General features: G+C 44.1%; 1 protein-coding gene across 10 annotated transcripts in view; it reads right to left on the minus strand.

The window, feature by feature from the left end:
• Positions 1-19,358, minus strand: part of DCC (DCC netrin 1 receptor) — a 423,032-nt gene that overhangs the window by 100,110 nt on the left and 303,564 nt on the right. For all 10 annotated transcript variants that reach the window (XM_040540170.1, XM_040540171.1, XM_040540173.1 and 7 more), the window contains one exon: positions 18,749-18,798. In XM_040540170.1, the coding sequence (XP_040396104.1) occupies positions 18,749-18,798 (50 nt within the window). The remainder of the gene's footprint in view (positions 1-18,748; positions 18,799-19,358) is intronic.

Here is a 19,358-nt window from a genome sequence, read left to right on the forward strand (position 1 = left end):
TGATGGAGAAGGGGCTGGGAGGGTGCCGGGGGCAGGACCCCCACCACGGGCACCCAAAACGTGGCACCACCAGCAAGGGGCTTCCAGCTCAGCACCTTTATTAGCACTTTAGAAATTTTTTTTCATGAAGGTTTTTAAACCTTCATGAGACACCCACGGTGGCTTTGGGGGATGCAAGAAGTCTGTGCCCTGGCTGCCTTCAACACCCAGGCCAAATTTTCTAGGCCTTCGGGCCTGACTCTTTACGGCCCTCCACAGTTTTCAAAGTGCCTCTCCTAACAGATTTTGTGGAACCACAGCATCATTCAGGTTGTAAAGACCTCTAAGATCATCTAACCTAGTCCCTTTCGTCCCCTTGCATCCCATTTTCCTCTCTATTTTGCTCCTTTTCATGAAGGACTCAGGTTCTGCTCTGCTGACTGTTTTCGTCCCGCCTGGGGCTAGCTCTGCAGTCAAACCAAAGTCACTGCCTCTGACTGGATCTGGCCCCAAAGCATCAATAAGAGAAGCAGTAATATCTTTTCCTTCCAACTTCCCATCCCAGCTGAAGCCTGTCCTGAGAATGACATTTCTGCTGAGACCGACTGTTCGCTAATGGATTCTATCCTTTTATATTTTGTCTCCAAAAAAAAAAATGCATTTCTAGTGGAAATTACTCAAAGAAGTGTCCATAAAGGGTAATTGCCCTTTTTTTTTTTTTCCAAAGGTGATCCACACAGCCTGCCCATTCACTGCCGTTTCACAGGGATCCTAAGACCAGAGAAATGTTCGCCTTTATTTTTGAAGGAAAGAGAAAAACAACAAACAGCTGATCCTTATAACTAGGGTCATATAGGGTATTATTCCACTAACAATTACATTTCTTTCTATTTATGGATAAAAGATGTAAGCAGATTTTATTTAATTTTAAAAAATCCAATGAATGCTGCTACTGAACCATTCTTTCTGCACAGATCCCGTGATGGGGAGGAAGGAAAGACTTCAGCATTTACAGCTCCAGAGTGACCATAGCCATATATGCCATATTCCTGAATACGGCTCATTCTCACTTAAAATCACCCTTGAACAGAAGGATGAAACTGAAGGAAATCCCCATCCACCCCATGGAGCACAGGGACTTGATAAAAACACCCAGACATCCAAATTGCTTCGGTTTTGCTCTAATGAACTCTAACCGCAGGCTGTGATGAAGACGTACGATCACTTGGGCTGCATGCAAGCATAAACTACTCCGGGTTCCAAATCCTTACTCCTGCTGCTTTTTCTCAGCTACCAATACAACATTCAAAGCAATACGGTGCTCGAAATACTTGAAATCTTTTACAGGACAGTGAAAATGCAGTCACTAACTTCACGGGATAACTGTTTTTTTTCCCTGTCTGCAATTTCCCTCCCATTCCTGACACTCTGGGACTTATTCAGAAGACACTGGGGCCACTTGAATTGAACCATAAAAAATTTTTCCACTAGTTAACTCTTTCAATAAATGCCATTAGTTATGCCACCTTTTGACAGACGAACTGTCTCCATCCCTTAGGAGCTTTCCTACCGAGCACTTAGCCTCTTAAATACTAGGCCGAATGAAAAACTCGATGGCTTTAGAAAGTTCACTCCGTGCAGAAAATGTGAATCCCAGTTTGACACCACACCACAAGGTATTTCCTTAGAATAAAAGTATAAATTCAGATGTCAGTAAGTTCATAAAATTTAGATGGTGGTATTGTGACTGGTCTTTGTATTCTCTCACATCGTCTCTCAGGGAAATTAAGGCCTGACAGCTTGGGTTGCAGACACCTATCCACCCATCCACCCACCCACCAAACTCTCGGTTTTAGCAGAAAGCTGATTTTCCTCTTCAAAATGAATGTCGTGAATCCTGCCTCTATGTTCCAGAACTTCAAGAGTAGGAAATAAAGTTTCATTTCTCACTTTCCCCCTATAATCTTCTGGAAGAAAGCTGCAGGAAGTTCCTAATATGAACCTTGTTTCTGGATAAATTTACCTGAGAGGCCTTTCAGGTCTTTATTCTAGTGGCATTCAAGCAGAAATCAGCTTTTACAGAGGCAGTGGAAGCTCTCAGCCAGGCCAAAATGTGTCTGGAGGAGCAGGGCTCATGGAGACCCAGCATGAGGTGCTGGCTTTTCCTTACTTCAGAACAATTATTTCTGTGACTGGAACACAAAGGAGCCTTCTCCAGATGAAACAGACCTCCTCGAGGTTCAAGCACCTCTAACGGAGGTGCATCCTCTCTTGAAATGTTGCCAAGGACGAATGGAAATATCTTAATTTTCATGGCACTGAATTTGCCAGGCAATACAGATGTGACAACACTCCTTTCATCGCCAGCGTGTAGGATGGTTTCGGTAAGAAATAGGTGTTTTCAGGGATTCTCTGGCATCAAAACAGCCATTTCTTTTACCAGGATGTTGGACGTGTCCTGTCGTGTTCCTTTTCCCTGCTCACGTCTGCCACCGGCCCCGGGCTGTGCAGTGCTGACCGTGCAGCAGCGGCAGGCGACGTGCTGTGCAAGACAATCAGCAAATCCATCTCCGTGACCAACCTGCTCGCTCACCGGAGACACTAAGTAAAGTTCAAGCACTGGCAACACTATTTACTGAGCTGCAGAACAGAAGACAGTGTATAATATTGTCTATTATTCAAGATAAGAAAAGGATGAGAAGTACTAAATCAGGCAGGACACAGGGAATAGCTACGGCTATAATTATCAGTGAGGTAAAATACGTTTGTTTGTAAATATCTTAACACAAAACCACACAAAAAGGTAGTAAGAAGTGCCAGAAATCCTTGTGATCGCTGTTATATTGGTGTGTTGTCACGGTGTGTAGCACGGTAAGGTCTTGGGCCTGTGTTTGTACACATCTGGAGTTCACATTAATGCAGGTAATAACAACAGCAAGTGCAGTGATGTAACTTTTATTTTGCATGCCCAGTCTAACGAAAATCTGTCCCTCAGGGAGCTCTGCACACGAGTACTGGGAAGAAGAGAAGAGCATAAAGTGTACACAACTGTAAATGTCAATGGCAAGGCAGCGCTCGCGATGGCACCCAGGGGCATAACGAGAAGCAGCGGAATAACATTAAGAAAGGGAAAATTTAGGGTGTTTCGGGAAAGACGGATAGTGATACCAGTGAGTTGTGTGACAGGGACACTCGAGCAATCCCCCGGCTGATGCGGTGGGAAAACACCTCCACTTAAACACTTTACAAGTACCCGGGGGCAGCGGGGGGAGCGTTAGGGGAGAAGCAAACACCAACCCAAACCCATAAAACTGGCTGCTGGGAACAGCGGTACATCAGCCGAGTGGCACCAGAGGACACAACAACTCCTTCCAGCTCTAATTTCAGTCATTTCGTAGGGCAAACCTTGACCCAGAAATTATTTGCTGATTCACCATGACCGCCGAAACAACCCTCTTACGTTCAAGCAGTTAACCTCAGCTACAAGTCCCTTGTACTCTGGCACAGCCGAGTGTGTAACTTCATCACCGAAAGAACAAATAAAGATCCCCCTTCCACGTTTATTCCTAGTTTTTTTTTTTTTTTCTGATGATTTTCTTCTTTAAAAGGTCGATATGAAAAAAAAAAATATATTGAATTCTACCAATTAAAATGCTACAGAGAAAATACCTAAGGACAATAAACCGACAGGGTACTATTTCTATTGATGCTACCTAATTCTTTGCAATTATTTGAGTACGAGAAATGTTATTTCATTAACTGTCCTGAGTAGGTACTCTGCAAGACGCTGCTGGTTTGTTTCTGGCCTTCTGGTCTATGCTGAAAAATCAACAGAATTATTGAGCTTATGGGGAGAGAGACATTATTTTAAGGGACAGAGGGGCAACATGCCTCCTTCACCCCGGTCCAAGGCAGTGGCTATCATCATCACTCTTAAATTAATCGCAGCAGCTGAGCCAGGTCAGCACTGACCCCAGCTAGCAGCCCGGGAACGCACACCATTCATTACAGACACGCTTGTAACCAAGGGTGAATAAGGGAATATTTTCTCCTGGTGTTTTCTCCTGTACCAGCAGAACAAAGCCGTAACTTGTAATCACGGGAGCAGAATCTGGGAGAGTAAATGGGCTGGAATAGAGACATAAACCATGCAGAATGTGCGGGGACAGAGGACCTGCACCTCTGCATCGAAACTCGCTGTAATTACAGCTCTCCTGCTCCCGGAAGGCAAAATCAATACGGAGTTAATGGGGCTGCGATGCTGCCCGTGCAGCAGAAGGGGAGCAGAGCCATGGCCGTGCTGATATGCACCCTACAGCCCAGCAGAGAGATGCTGGGGTGACTTCCCCAGGCCACAAGAGCCCCAAGGAATGGGAAATCCTAGGGAAAACCATGGGAGGTGTGACACAAAGCAGGCTGCTGCATGCTGTCCCTGCTTTGGAACAGCTTTTTTCCAGATATGAGGGCTGCCCTGCATCAATCTCCAATCTTTCCATCTTTGCACCGCCTTTTGACTCGCTTCTTGTGTTTGTTTTCGACTGCCTTTTTGCTTTTCTACTCTAAATTGTTACAGAACAGGACGCGTTTGTGTATTTCTTTTATGCAACGCACTAAAATGTTGCTGAATATCAAACACTCCTTAACTTGCTTAGCTCATAAATGAAAAATCAAGGTATAAAGCAGAGAGGGACAACTCTCTGTGAAGGCAGAAGACCCATTTTTCAAAACCTGCCCACTGCTGGTGGACGCAACCACCAGCCAGAGGGCTGTGTAACCCCGTGCAGTGAAACTACAGTTTTCACACCGATGAAAACGTACCTTTTTGTACCTTCTGTGACCCCAAGCACTGAGAAATGGAAACCCCGATCCATGGATATGTGTCCATCCCTGGAGGAACACTCCTGCTTTTTTTTTTTCTTTTTCTTTTTTTTTTTCATTTGCATGCATTCTTCTTAACAGCGATAAAAAAAAATAAAATAAAATCATGGAAAATGTCAAAAATCGCATAAATCTCTACACCCCGCTGCCAAGCTGCAGAAGGGAAATTTTCGTTCACAAATGGCACCGGGCCAATATAGCTGCAGATGGTAAAAGAACATATTGCCAACGTATCCCTCTGCATAAAAAGCAATTAAAATATGATGGTAAGAAATGCTAAAGAAAATGAGGAAAGCACAAGCATTTGCCATCATATTTTTTTGTATACTAAATAATACAATAAAAATAAAACCCAATTAAAAAAACTCTGCCAATGCTGCAAAAATCTCACGGCTCGTTACAAGCCGTCGGAAATCGAAGGCAGACAGACACCCAAATTATCTCCCATCTTGAACCAAGTGTGTCCCGGAATGAATTACTTCCGGGTTTATGCCAGACTACAGCTGGATCCCAACTCGGTAAACTTTTACAAGCCCTTCCAAAATTTCTCGTGGCTCATTTTGTCGTGTATCGGCGGAGGAAAAGATCCTTGCCCTAATGAAATAGGTGTTTGCAATAAATGCTCAGCAGCTGGTTATGTGACCGGACACATCGCCTAGGCTGAACTCCTTCCATATGCTCTTATTTCCCTATGTGAGTGGCTAAAAGACCTTCAGAGGTTTGGGGAGCAGGGAAATGTGCAAAATTATATTTGGCATGGAACCTCCCTAAAATTAAATATGATTTTCTGCCTCTATTTCCGTGCCAGTTTTTTCTTATCTGAAGCATTTTTGAACTGCCAGTCACTCAAACCATCCCGACTTCCAGAGTTTAGATGCGAAACCATAAAATATCGAGCTCGGGCAAAAGCAATTAATGAGTGTTTTCTTTTTCAAGGGTATTCTCTAGCGAATAATACCAGCTAACTGACTGTGCGCCGGGCAAATTGCTGGCTGGGGTGATTAAATCAGGGCTTCTCAGAAGCAACATGCCTGTCAGACTTCATCGAATTTGGTTACGTTAACACAGTTTTACTTTCTCAAAATGTAATTAGCAATAAATTCAATGAGAGGCTTAGATAACATCTTTCGAAATAAATAGGAAATGAGAAAACGCCGGGAGGGACAAGAAGGTGCTGTGGGCAAAGCGCACCAAGGGGAGGAAAGCACACCAACCCAGCAGGTTTTTGGTGTTTTTTAAAAAATTTGTAATTAAATATATATATATATAAATCATGTATATATAGGTGTGTATATATATATATATAAATATGTCTCTGTAATTCTGAGGAAGAGCCATGTAAGGTTTTTTCCGAAATGACCCTGTGAAATGCTGCAAAGAGCACCAGCGGTTGCATTGCTGCGCGGGGGCAAGCAGTGCTCGGTGCAGCCAAAGAAAGTCTCTCCTTGTCCTAAAGGACTTCCAGGACTTTAGGAACACGACTTATTCATAAGCTTCTAACTAGTCTTAGGATTAGAGGCCCCTGCATTTGACCGAGCCAACCTAATTCTCTTGTGTCTGTAAGGAAATGCTCTCGGGGTGTCCACGGGATTGGCTTCCCGCAATTAATCCCGATTCGCAGCTAATTCTAAAATCTCATTAAGCTCAGAAGAGGGCTGGCGGGACAGCTGCCTGGCAGCATCCGTCACAGCAAGGGTCTGAGGGATATCCCCAACCCGGGCTGCAACCCACAGCTTCCCTCTGCTGCCTCCAGCCTGCCTTTACTGCAGCAAACCCACCCTAAAAAATAAATAGGAACAGAAGACGTGAAACCCACCCCAAAAATAAATAGGAACAAAAGACGTGGCATGCCTATCCGTTTTCAGGCAGCGTTAATCTTTACCTGGCACGTCCAGATAGATGGCCCAGGCCAATAACTTAGAAAATAACATTTTTTCTGCATAGAGCACAGCAGCTGCTCTGGCAAGCTCCCTTTTTCGCTATGCTTTCCCTCTGGTTTCGTTTCCATTCCTTTTTATGGCAAATAACAAACGGGAAATGGGATGTTGGTGCTTCAGCCCAATGATGTTTGGACTCTTTTTTTTTTTTTACAAGCATATTTAGGCTCTGCACTCGACTGTGGCACGTAGCAGCTCCGACGAGGTTTTTAAACAGCTGGAAACTTCTGAAAACCTCAATAGGGATGCTGGATATAATGAACACTTAAGCGGAGCTGCAGAACATCCGCGCTGAAAATAAACTTATGAATATGCAGGAGATAGTGTAAAGTTTGTTGCGGGATACTGGGGGGAGCGGTTACGTTTAAATAGCAGGTAAAGAAAGAGAGAGCAAGCAAAACGCGCGAGGTTTTCGGTTAAAAGAAACCTGTTTGATGCCGGAGTCACTGGAGGAGCAACAGAGGGTGCTGAAGCAGTGAGACCTGGGGGACTGAACTACCTGCGGGACTGGAGAAGACAACCGCCTCGGGCTAAAAGGCTCCAAAAATGTCAATGAGAAATTTCGACCGCTTCTTTTTGGCCCCGATCAGGAGACAGAGCTCCCGAGTTTTCCTCCTGGCCTTTCCATAGCATAAGCAACTTGCAAACGCTGATGAAATGAATTTATACGTTCATTTACCAGTTTATTTTCACAGCACTCCCGTGGAAGGGATGACGTTATCCCCTTCTTCCACTCGAGTGGGGAAGATTAAGCTCCGCTACTTTGGGGTGCCGCCTTTCAGAGGGGAAACCTGGCCTTTTTATGGGAGCTCATCAAAGGTCGGCTGCTAGATGGCACGATCAAACTGAAATAACTCACGAGTCCTTAGATGCGTCCTGTGAATAACAATTTGGAAGATTATAGTTATTTCTTGCACAAACCTGCCTCTCGGAATAAAAAGCAGGGGAACGTATTTATGCATTTATTTACGCATTCCCCCTCCAAAAAAAGCCACAGGGCCAAATACACCGGTGGCATACAAAGCTCAGGCGAGGCGACCCTGGCTGCCTGCTCAAAGGAAACGCGCAGAAGAGGTGTTTGGGGACACGGGGATGAAAGGGAAGCCTTGCACTCTGAGCCAGCTTAGGAGGATCTATATTACACCTGAAGAGCTACCGATAATTTCTCGCTATGTTTATTTGCTCCCAAAAACTGATTGTTGAAGTGGCGTGTGGCTGAGCAGGGAATAATGTCGGTGCCGTGGGACGGGACCAGGCTGTGCTAAAGAGCTGCGCGGCTCCTGGCAGCCGGGAGGGTGCTGGTGGCTGCAGGATGAGATGCTGAGGACAGGCAGCAGCGCTCGGGGACCGTCTGACACGCAAATAATAATAAAACACCGGTGTACTGACATCGCTACAGACTGTTATGGCCTGGCAGCTGGTAGGGGATGAGAGGAGGCACGGAGCTGAGGAGCGAGCTTGGTCCTGCTTCGTGGTCTGAATATCATCATAAAAAATGTCATTCCCCCATTCCAGCTCCTCGAGGACGAAGATTTATGAAAAGGGAGACCACTTCAGCAACCCCAGGCTGCTTATCGATGGGTTGAGGACAGAGGAAAGTAAAAGGAATTATTTCAAAAGTGGGAAGTTACCATCCGGAAATGAAGGACCGCTGAGCTCTCACGTGGATGCCCTCCTTCAGCGATAAACTGGCACTCAGTTGCTGGAGTTTCAAGGAGGCTCACGCTTCACGGAAACCACAGCTTTACATCTGAGAGCATCTGTATGGAGGTCGAATGCCCTTTCATTTATGTACATTAACCTTACAGCTTTCGTTAACCTGTCTTTGCTCTCAAAACAGGTCACACCCCTGCTCCCGATGCTGCTCCTCGTCCTGCTCACCCAGGATCTGGGATGCTCTGGGATCACGCTGACCATCTCCCGATGCTGTAGCACAAATCCTGCAGCACAGAGCTTCACACCCCATACCCAAAGCGTCCTTACTTTGCTGTCAGTGAGTTCGCATAGCACTGGATGCTGCCCCTCACCTGCTCCGGTGTGTTTCTCCCACTTGGACTTGCCCGTGTTCGTCTTCTCGGCATTATTTGTGTCTTTAGCAGTGCTACTCCCTTTTACAACCCTGCTGTTCTTTTTTTTTTTTATTTTTTCCATCCTTTTTTTTTTCTTTTTTAATTGCAAGATGTTCCCCAGTCACAACAATTCCAGCAGAGGCATTAGAGCACAGAGGACTAAATAACAAAGAAAACCACAGAAAGCCATGTGCGATGAAATCTGGCAGCACTGCAAAATTAAAACAGAGCGAGGCAGAATTGGAGATGAGTGAATTATTTACAGGGAGTAATTTGTCTTCCTGTCTGCTCGCAGACAAGGAACTTGGTTGCTTCCTCCGGCTCATTCAAGAAATGTGAAAACGTTACTCCGGGATTCCCTGATACACGCTAAAAAGGCTGACAGAAATTCAACCTACAGGTCACCTAGGATTACGTCTGCTTCTTACTGAACAAGAGTGGAAGCTTTTGGATGGTGACAATTTGGACAATCTGGTTTCTGCCCAGCAATGCTCATGGTCTGGGGCTTTGGCACCGCGTACCCTGTGCAGTCGGCTCCCCTCAGGGCACAGTAAATAATATAAATAACATAAACAACACAAATATCATTGTGCTCCTGGACAGAACGAGCACTTCAAACCATCTCATTCTCCGTGAATAGGAGGAATATAGAAGAAACTTGGAAATTATTGCACTTGCTGGCTCCAACGTGCAATTCTGGAAGGCACTTAAATCCCTAATTCGAGGCCGCATCGCAATGGCGATCAGAAAACGGACAAACATATTTTGAAGACGCTTATGTAACTTCGAAATGAAACAGGACTTCAGCAAGCTACGAATTTTGGGAACAGAAAGTAGGGCACTGCCACAGACAGCTGGAGCAAACCCACAGAATTAAACCTTCGCTCCTAAACCAGTGGGGATTAAATCGCAGACCTGCCAGTTCTCAACCCAAAGCATCCCCTCTTTCTATTAGTTTCCAAATTTTTGCTGGGAAGGCAAGCAGCTCTGCCACGTTGAAATGTTTCCTCTGATATTAAAAAACAATGCTGTGCTTATCAGGACTAACGCGACGCCAGCAATTTTCAAGGAACGTGTTTACAAATGAATCGACTGTTTACCCCAACACATCAAATTAAGGGGAAATATATTTAGGAACAGATTTGTGCTGCTTTGGTTGGTATGATTATAAATTATTTTGTCAGCCTCGCTGCCTAATTGCTAAAGGATAAGGATCTCTTAAGGGAAAAAGCAAATATTAGAACAAGCGAAGAGCAGGCTTTTTTTTTAGTGCCTGGGAAAGCACGTGAGTGTGAACCAGCCCCTCGATCTCTGGCTCACCCTTGTCATCATCACAGTGTTTTTTGGAGCAATCTTCTTTTTCTGTTTCTCCTTTCCAGCCCAATGAGTCAACGTGGGGCACAAAGAGAAATGGGAGAGAGCTTTTCAAGGCTGAGGTTTTACTGTGGAAACCTCAGATTTAGAAGAAAACCATGGTTCATTCACTCACCCAAAGGAAGGCTCACAATCAAAAAATATTGCTGTATACATCTCAAGAAAAAAAAGTCAAAAAAAATCTACTTTGACTGAATCCATCGCTCTGTGCATGTCATATGCCACGGGCAGATTTTTCAACCTGCATTAACATTAGGCACAACTGCATGGAGCATTGAGAGTCCTTTACCTCTCCGGTCCTTTACCAGACTGTGCAAAAGTTAAAAAAAAAAATAAAAAAATAAATCAAATGAAATGTTCATGATTCAGCAAAATCACTGAATTTTATTTTTTTTTAATATCCTGCAACTTATTTTTGGCTCATAGTTTAGAAGTGAAGACTGTTCTTTTTTTTTTTTTTTTAATATTTAGTGGCTTCTTCACGCCATGATTCTTAAGTACATCTAATCCATAGATGGATCCATATTATTACACATAAAAAGATAAAATGCAATATCAAGTTATCATGCACTTTAGGTGAAGATGGACCGTACGAAACCGACCTCATCCCGGAGCAGAGCTAAAAGCTTCAAAAGTTGCACGTGCAGAAGCGCAAAGCATTGCCACGATAATGCTGCAAATGTTGCTCACATTAGAAAGGAGATTGGCACTTTAACCTGGGATCTTTCTTTCCAAAGCCAGGCAGAGTTGATGTTCTCCTGCACGGGGACAGGAGCTTACAAACATTTCGCCTCCTTCCCCTCGGGTCCCATCGCACCGGGGCACGGCAGCAGCTGGTATCGGCTTCCCTGCGGCCGCCCGCAACCTTGCCTTTCTCCTTCCCCGGCTCTTTATGGCTTCTCTCAGAGATACCCGGGAACATAGAGCTCTACTAATCAGTGTCATAGCTCGTTAATTTGGTTTATTGGTCTCTGGGTAAGCCTCGCATGCTGCACCGTTCGGCAGGCGCCGAGTCTTTATCATTAAGAGAGAACTGCCCAGAGCTCCCGCTCGGCGTGTTGCCTGCTGCATTAAGTGGCTTAATAGTATCGCTAAATTTATCCTAAATGAAAAGGTGGCCGGAACATTCATCACCTCGAACAAGGTTTAATCAAATCCCATAACATAATGAACCTGCCCAGGTTTGCCACCGTAACCTTTGAGGGTTTCTATGCGGTCAGCAGCAAGGTATCGGACGTGGACGATGCTCTTAAGTTCTCACGGTACTCAAGATAAATAGCTGGAAAAAGCTCTTGGAACTTGTGCCACGCAAGTATCTTGACGTGCACAATTACAGTGTTTCCCTGATAATGACACGTCTTCCAGCTTCATTAGTTCAAGGGATATTTATGGAGAGAATGACCCACAAACAGTTTTGGTCTCAGAAATGCGGATACTTAGTGTTGAGAAAGAGAAGGTATCGATCTACGAGCCATCAGGAACTTTTCTCCTCTTAAAGGTTAAGCTCGGTGCTTGTTTCTATCCTTCCCTAATAAGTAATACATTTAAAGGTTAAAGATCTCTTTCTCTGTGGTCTTCTCCTTAAGTAATATCTTTAAAGGTTACTAGCATTGTTTCTAGAGGACACTTCACTAAACAGTGGCGACAGTCATTTTGATTTTACCTTTGGTTCTTTTAAACCACTCAATATCGATTCCGACATGAGATGCTCCTAGACATCATTCAAATTTACTTTCTCAACTTGGATAAATACTCTGACCGTTCATCATATTTTCAAAAACAATGCTACTTCACCCTGCGTTGCTTCATCTTGCAAGAAAACACAATTTTATCTTGCCTCCAATCTCACTTTCCAGTATACACAGCTCATCTTTCCCTCCTGCCATAACATTTACATATATCTGAAGAGTTTCAGCCTCCACGGTGCTTTATAAACGTTAGCTAATTACATAAATTACCACGTTTTTCACACTTGGCAAATATCATGTTAAAATCCAGCTTAACCACCCTGCTGGTTCTTCATCCTTGCTGTACAGAAACGTCACCAGGCAGCGCGCTGGAGTAGCAGAGGAAAGCTTCTCCTGATTTTTTTATACTCGTCGATTCAGCCATCATCCCTGCTGCTGGAAGGAGAGGTTTGGTGGATGGCAATGAAGATGTAGTTTGTTTGACGGTCTGTCTTAGCTCTATCGCCTTGATTTTCCCCCAAAACCACCACCAGAAGGACAGTTTCGGTACACAGAAGTGCCTCAATTAGCAATTTTGTTCGTGTTTTGGTAGCAGTGCTCTCAGCAAGTTGATACCCGGGAAGGATGCTCAGCATCGCAGGGGGATGGCAGACAGCAACATCCCCTTGCCAGCACCCCGCACACCCTGCTGCTTTCTTAGGTAGATTCAAGCTTCGTTGGCAAGAAAATGGGTAATTATACACAACGTTCATTTGGGAGAAAAATGCCTACCGTGCCAGCTAAATGTCTGACATATGATGATGAAAGGCTCTAACCAGGATATATGGCACCTACTTGAAACAGTCCGTCCAGCTTTAAAAGAAACATCCTTTCCTGATATTGCTTCGTCATAAAGGGCCCAATCCATCCTCATCCTTCAGGGAGCCCGCGACGCTGCACCGGGATGATGTACAGCTCAGCAACAATTCCTGTGAAGCTTTGGATGCATTTATAGCACATTTTAATGTACGTTTGGCAGCAGAGCAATTTTAAGCAGCTGAGCTAAATGCAGCCTGACAGAATGGTTGATCTCCGTGGCTGTGCGCTGCTTGTCTGCAGCGCAAAGCAGCCTTCAGACCCAGATGCTAAGGAATGAAAAAAAAATATATATTTTTCCAGTGGCAGCATCTGGCTCCGGCGTGTCACGGAGCATCCCAAGGCAAGTGTCTTCCAGTCTGCATCCTCTGCAGCAGCAGAAAGCAATTTGGGGATCAAAATTGGAGCGAGGAGGAGAGGAACTTGTAACATCCTACTGTAAAAATGATGAAAGCGTTGTTCCACAGATTGCTAAAGAGCTGATAGTTTGGTGATGACATTAATTTGGAGACCCTTAAACATCACTTAAGATTCCAGCTGAGCGGCAGACCTCTGTGTAGGTGATGGAAAACTTCCGATGTGAGGTTTTTTTTTTCCTTAGGTCCCAGGTTAACGTAAAGCATCCCATACGTGAGCACCTATAGAGCAGGCAGATGCCCAACTTCAATTGCTTAAGTCCTTTGCATAAAATAATTTAGAAAAAGGATGGAAAAACAGCATAAAAAAATCAACGTGATAGAAAAAGTACAGCTAGCTCAGAAGGACCCATCTATTAGGACATTTAGTGGCACTCAGCACCTTAGGCGCTGTTCTCCATTGCAAAACGTTAATGTGTTTGAACACAATTAAAAATGGGGCTAGCTGATGGGATGCTGACCGCATCGTGCCCTTGTCTGGGCTCATTACAACATCAGGCTCAGCCACGAATCCAGCCCAGCCATCGGGCTCAAGCGCCACAGCCCCTGGAGCAGCCCTCCACAAACCCACAGCTAACCTTACTCTAAAATCAGGCCATGTTCCCCATTTTTGTCCAACTTCGATAACACCCCAAAGCCCTGAGCGGGTCCAAGTTGCCATGAATATGCAGCATCTCCAGAAGCCACAGTTGTGCGGTGCTTAAGCAGTGTGAAATTAAATGATTTGTTCGGGGTAGAGGTCCTGCTACCCGCCAGCCTACCCCTTCTGGCAGCAAGATATGTTTGGCATAGCTGCAGAGAGTTCAAGATGTTGCGCATTACAAAGATTTTGCTAGGAATAATTGACCACATGAGGCAAAAAGAAAGGAAGAGTTTTGCTCGGTGAATGTTAAACAATACAATTATTCACTGTAACGAGCTAAGGATAATAGGAAAGAGCTGCAAACGTGGTATTCAAGGGTACAACCCGCAGCTATCACTCACTTAAGCCAAGTTCTCCTTTGTTAAATTTGAAACAAAAGCCTCTATTTTCCTACCGTGAGCCGGTGATGAAGACAATGAAGAATCTTCTTCCCGCAGTTTATTTACAGCACTTCCAAAAATCTCATAAATGTTATAGATGTTGGTTAGCAAACATTACAGGGCAGAATGACAATGAACTTTTTATTTATAGAGACACAGATGCACAGCCATGAAATGATAGAAAAAAGAGATTTGTTAGCGTCCTCCTAATCTTCAGTCCGGATTTCCATACAGAGCCTCTTCTACGGGACAATTGACAAAAGTTTTATATAAAATAGTGTTTTAAAGGTGACTTTCTGGGCACCTTTCGTGTGCATAAGCAGGTGATGTCCTCACCTGCACTCTCCCTCCACCGCTGCTCCATGGGTCCACTTTGTCAACGAAATGAAACACGGCGCAAAACATCGACTTCAAGCAGTGCTTTGGGATCACACTTGTTCTCTTTAACAAGTTTTTTACAGAAAGGTTTTCTTTCAGAAGACAAAAAGTTTGGCAATTCGTTTAGCTTGGAACTGCAAGTCTTGTACTTTTTTGTTTTCCAGACGCCTGCTGTGAAAACGGTCCCCTTTCTGACCTCTGCTGACGAAGGTTTGGTAATTGTCCCATTGTTTTTGAACAATGTGCTCAATGTTTTTTCTAGAAGGAGAAGCTGTAGGTGCAGGTATTTCTTTGACAAAACTCTATTAAGCATTGGACGCATCCTTTTCCTTAGCAAAGAAGGCTGTTTTCAAATGAAATAAACTAGAAATGAGTCTCTTATTAGAAACAAGACACATGTTAGTAAAAAGAGAGGGCAAAAACGGGCATTTTCAGCTTTCATGTTGAATTAGGTTCACGCACAGAATTTAATGGCAACAGAGATATATGCACACCTATGTGCATATCCCTCCCATCGCTGCTCTCTTTTTTGCTAAACTGGACACTGCACATAATTAATTCATAGGAAAAGAAAATCCAGAATTATGTAGAAAGCTTTGAAAGACAATTTCTTCCTGAAATAACTCTTCGTCGCTTACTACCGAGAGGCCGGCAGTGGTTATTTCTAATAACCAGCCAGCGGGGATTACGAGCCCCCATGCCTTTTGCCAGTTTCTCAGATCAAATTGTCCTCTTAATTGTCTCAGCCACGTCTGCGTTGCAATTTACAGTGAAATCTCTTTTAGGCAGAGAACTGTATTTCTGTCCCGGTCCTCACCGTTATCAATTCTGATCTGACTGAGGTCTCCAGTCCCAGAGCACCATCAATATTAAGCAATAATCACGATAATAGTAATTCACATCAAGCATCTTCCATTTGCTTGGCCGTCTCCGTTACGTTATTAAATTAATAGGTCTGCCAGCACCAAAGAAAAATAGCAGCAAGACAGAAATCTTATTAAACCGGAGATAAAAATTTAAATAATTCTGCAAACTGCCAAAGCAAGTCTTGGGTCTTTTCTGTGCGCGGCTCAAACCCAGTTAGCAAACCATGATGGTTGGTTATTTGTTTTGATTGCATCAGCCCGTGCTTTTTAAGCGTTTAATTGAATTAATTCTCAGCAAGTGCTGCCAAGAGAAGAAAAACAAGAACACGGGCAAGACGAAGACTGCAGAAGTGCAATAGTCTGGGTTATTACAACCTTTTACAAAGGCGAGAAACTGCGTACAGTTCTTTGCCTCGTTAGGAGTCACATTAAAAAAAAAAAAAGGGCAATAGCATTTTGGGGCACGGTCTTTGAAGATGGTTCTGCTTGAAAAAAAACTTCTTATTCCTTGAGATTTAGTGAGTTTAGCTCATTTCTGCTATATTTGCTGTTCCTAGTTGCCTAAATGTTGATATTTAAACTTTAGTCCCATCTTACCGAGATTTGCTGCGGTACGTGGGTGTTGGTACTTCTCTACATCTTCACTACCTGCAGGACGCGGTCTAGGAGAGCGCAGAACAATTCCACATCGCTTTTTCTTTCCAGTAAAGATCCACGATGCACCCCTAAAACACCTTTTTACGCAGGTGCCAGCCTGCGAGCTTTTGAAACTGATACTCTCCATTAACAGTAGGTGCTTTGGAAAGCCATAGATCTGTGCAGAGGATGAATTTTGGAGGAGATACTCAAGGCAGACTCTTTTACCCCCCCTGTACAAAATAATGCAACCTATAAATGCAAATAACCCAATAATATACCCCAGGGTAGGAGCATCCATGCCCCATCCCATGCAGCGTCGTAATCCGTGCCTTATTTTCTATTTTTGTTCAAGTGCTTTAAACGGAAGCGATCATCCCAAAAGGTCACTAACCATGACCAACTGCTCGGTGACATTTTAACTTGAGAGTAAGGAAGGAAAGAGTAAACACAAAGGTTTGGAACAAAATACGCCAAGATGACAATGCCCTTTGGGCACTGCATGTAAGACGAATTTAAAAGTAACTGCAGCAGAGGGAATTTTAAAATAAAGATCCAGAATATATGTTTGATGTTATGAAAACAAGCAGGGGAGAGAAAGATCAGCCTGACAGGTACTCAGTAGTCCCGACAGATCGGAGATCCTATAAATGTTCCTTAAATTGCAGTTTATCCTATTTAGTGAGCTTGGGGCTCCTGCTTCTGGGCAGCTGTGCAAATGAAAGTGGTGAGGATCATGTCCGAGGGGGCATCCTGATAAGACACGACGGGTGGGAATTTGCACTTTTCTTTCATGTTCTGAAGTTTGAGCTTTCCAATGTCCTAATGAGCCAGCGAAAACCATTGAGATGAGCTCCAAAACAAGAGCTTACGCAGTGCCGGTAAATGTGAGGAGTAAATAAAAAGGAGCAATCTCACCCATCTCTCCGAACGCATTCAGAAGTAGCACTCATCAAGCAGGAAGCGCAATTAACACCTATTATGTACAATATTATATTATGAAAGAATATTAGCCCACTCCATCAGCGACATGGAAACGGTACAGATTTTTCTACGAAGGGAGTTACGGCGTTGAAATGAAACAAATGAACGCTTCAGAAGAAAATTGAGATGTGCTCGTTGGAATAAGCAAGACGACAACAGACCTACCTGCACGTGGTACGTATAACCCCATCAGTAAGATATTTCTTCCCCACCCCTCCTTTCCCTCAGGACCAGCTCTGCTTCTCGTTATTCCCAAAGACTTTTCTATTTAATCATGCCACAGTTATGTTTATACAGACGTTAATCTGTAATCAGGGAACAGCTTCTGCTGTTCTCACCTAAGTTTAAGTGGCACTCCTGTTGCTGAAGCCTCTCTGAAAAATCACTGCTGCTCTTTAGAACATTTTTGGGGTGTTTCAGGGCTTATTTTAATGAGAACTTGAAAGGAAATGAGGCTTTTCATTTCCCATGTGCATGGGAATACGTGGTCTGTCCACCTGAGTAGCCCATAAATACATTTCTGATGCTTCTCCCTACTTCCCTTAAATGCCATAAAGTCTCACAGGGTTGAATTCGGACATGGAGAAGGAAGGAGCTGGGCTGAGAACGAGCCAGTTGGTGTCCCCACATAGGGAAAACCTACAGCATTGGTAAACTTGTTACAGGACAGGAGAATTCGTGTTGGACCTGGACGGCAGGGATGCTCAGAGGTGTCGTGGCTTTGCAGCAGGGTCAAAATTCACTTTTTGAATCCTATTTATGCGTTAGACAAAACTCTTTTTATAAAATTATTCACATTATTATTCACACACAGTTCCATTTTGCATAGGAAAATACCACAGCACCTCATTGCCTTTTATCTTTTTCTCATATGAACCTCCAAGAAATCAGAATACATGGTTTCATTCACGGTTTTGCTACGATTCACTGATTTTCAGTTAGTAACATACAAGTTTTTTCTTGCCTTTGTTTCTGTCTCCTCACACCAATCCTGAAATATGGTACAGAAATGTCTTTAAAAAAAAAAGCACTGAGTTTTTCTTCTAATGAGATTTCACCCGAGACACTTTTGTGTGAGTCAATGCAAACAGGTAAGCATGCAAGAAAGCAAAAATAAATCCTCGCAGAACTCCTTAAGATCTCAAAAACATTATTTTGATCCTTTCAGGCATGGCCATCACCACTTTTTTGCATTTTACGGTGACAACGGAAAAGTTGCAACGGCAATCCCAAGGAGGGATTCCCCAAGCGGAACAGAAAACCTTTCGGTAGACACACTTATACCCGGAGAACCACATTCTGTAATGGCACTCAGTAACGTAGCTGCAATAGAGACACACCAGAATAAGACCCGAAAAGCCACGGAGGAGTAAATCCCTCCTTGATTCTTGGCATCGACAGCACACCAGGCTAATCTCGTTCACCAATTCCCACCCACCTCTGCTGGACTGATGCTGTAGGAGGGATTTTTTTCCTAATTAAGATGTTTTGGGGCATTGGTGGCATTTGGGCCTGCGGAAAGGAAAAGTGTAACGCCTCCCGAAATCAAATTCATCTGCAAAGGAGGGATGAGGTGCAGATGGCGGAGATGCAGAGGCTACCGAAAGCAGGGATACCTGCACACAGGATCACCAGCCACGAGATGCTGAGCACGGGCAGACTTACCCTGGAGTTGACCACTTCCAAGGAGACGTTCTGGGGCATCGCGCTGGGCACTGCAAGGGAAGAGAAACAGAGAGAAGTGGGACATGGTGCCATTAAGGTCCGAGTCCCAACAAGCTACACCCAATATTTCTCCCGTCGGGCAGAAAGGAGTGAGGTTTTTACATGTGGTTTATAATCTGCTCACAAGCGTGCAGATAATCCAGGTGGCACTTCAGAGGTCCCCTAGGGAGAGAAAAAACCAACTGCATCTGCTCATTCCTTCTCATTTGTGATAGACCTATTAGCAAACCCTTTAAACAGCCAGTCAGCGGGTTCCCTGCAGTGACACCGACTACTGGAATTCATTTCTTTGTTATCATCTCGGTCCAAAATGGATAGGGACAGGGCATAATTTCTTCTGGTATTTATCCATCAAGGTAAGTGCATTTTGAGGACACATCACACGCAGACGGACCGGGCGCTCCTCTCACCGCTACCTTGCTTTTACAAGGATGCTAGGAGGGGAAAAAGGACATTTTGCCTCCAGATATTACTTAAAAAGCAGTGTTTTACATTAAGGCTCAAATGTGACAAAACAGCCATTCAGGTCATCCGCAACCAAGTATTTCCT

Source organism: Cygnus olor, chromosome Z (assembly GCF_009769625.2).
Source record: "Cygnus olor isolate bCygOlo1 chromosome Z, bCygOlo1.pri.v2, whole genome shotgun sequence".
NCBI classification, from domain to species: Eukaryota; Metazoa; Chordata; class Aves; order Anseriformes; family Anatidae; genus Cygnus; species Cygnus olor.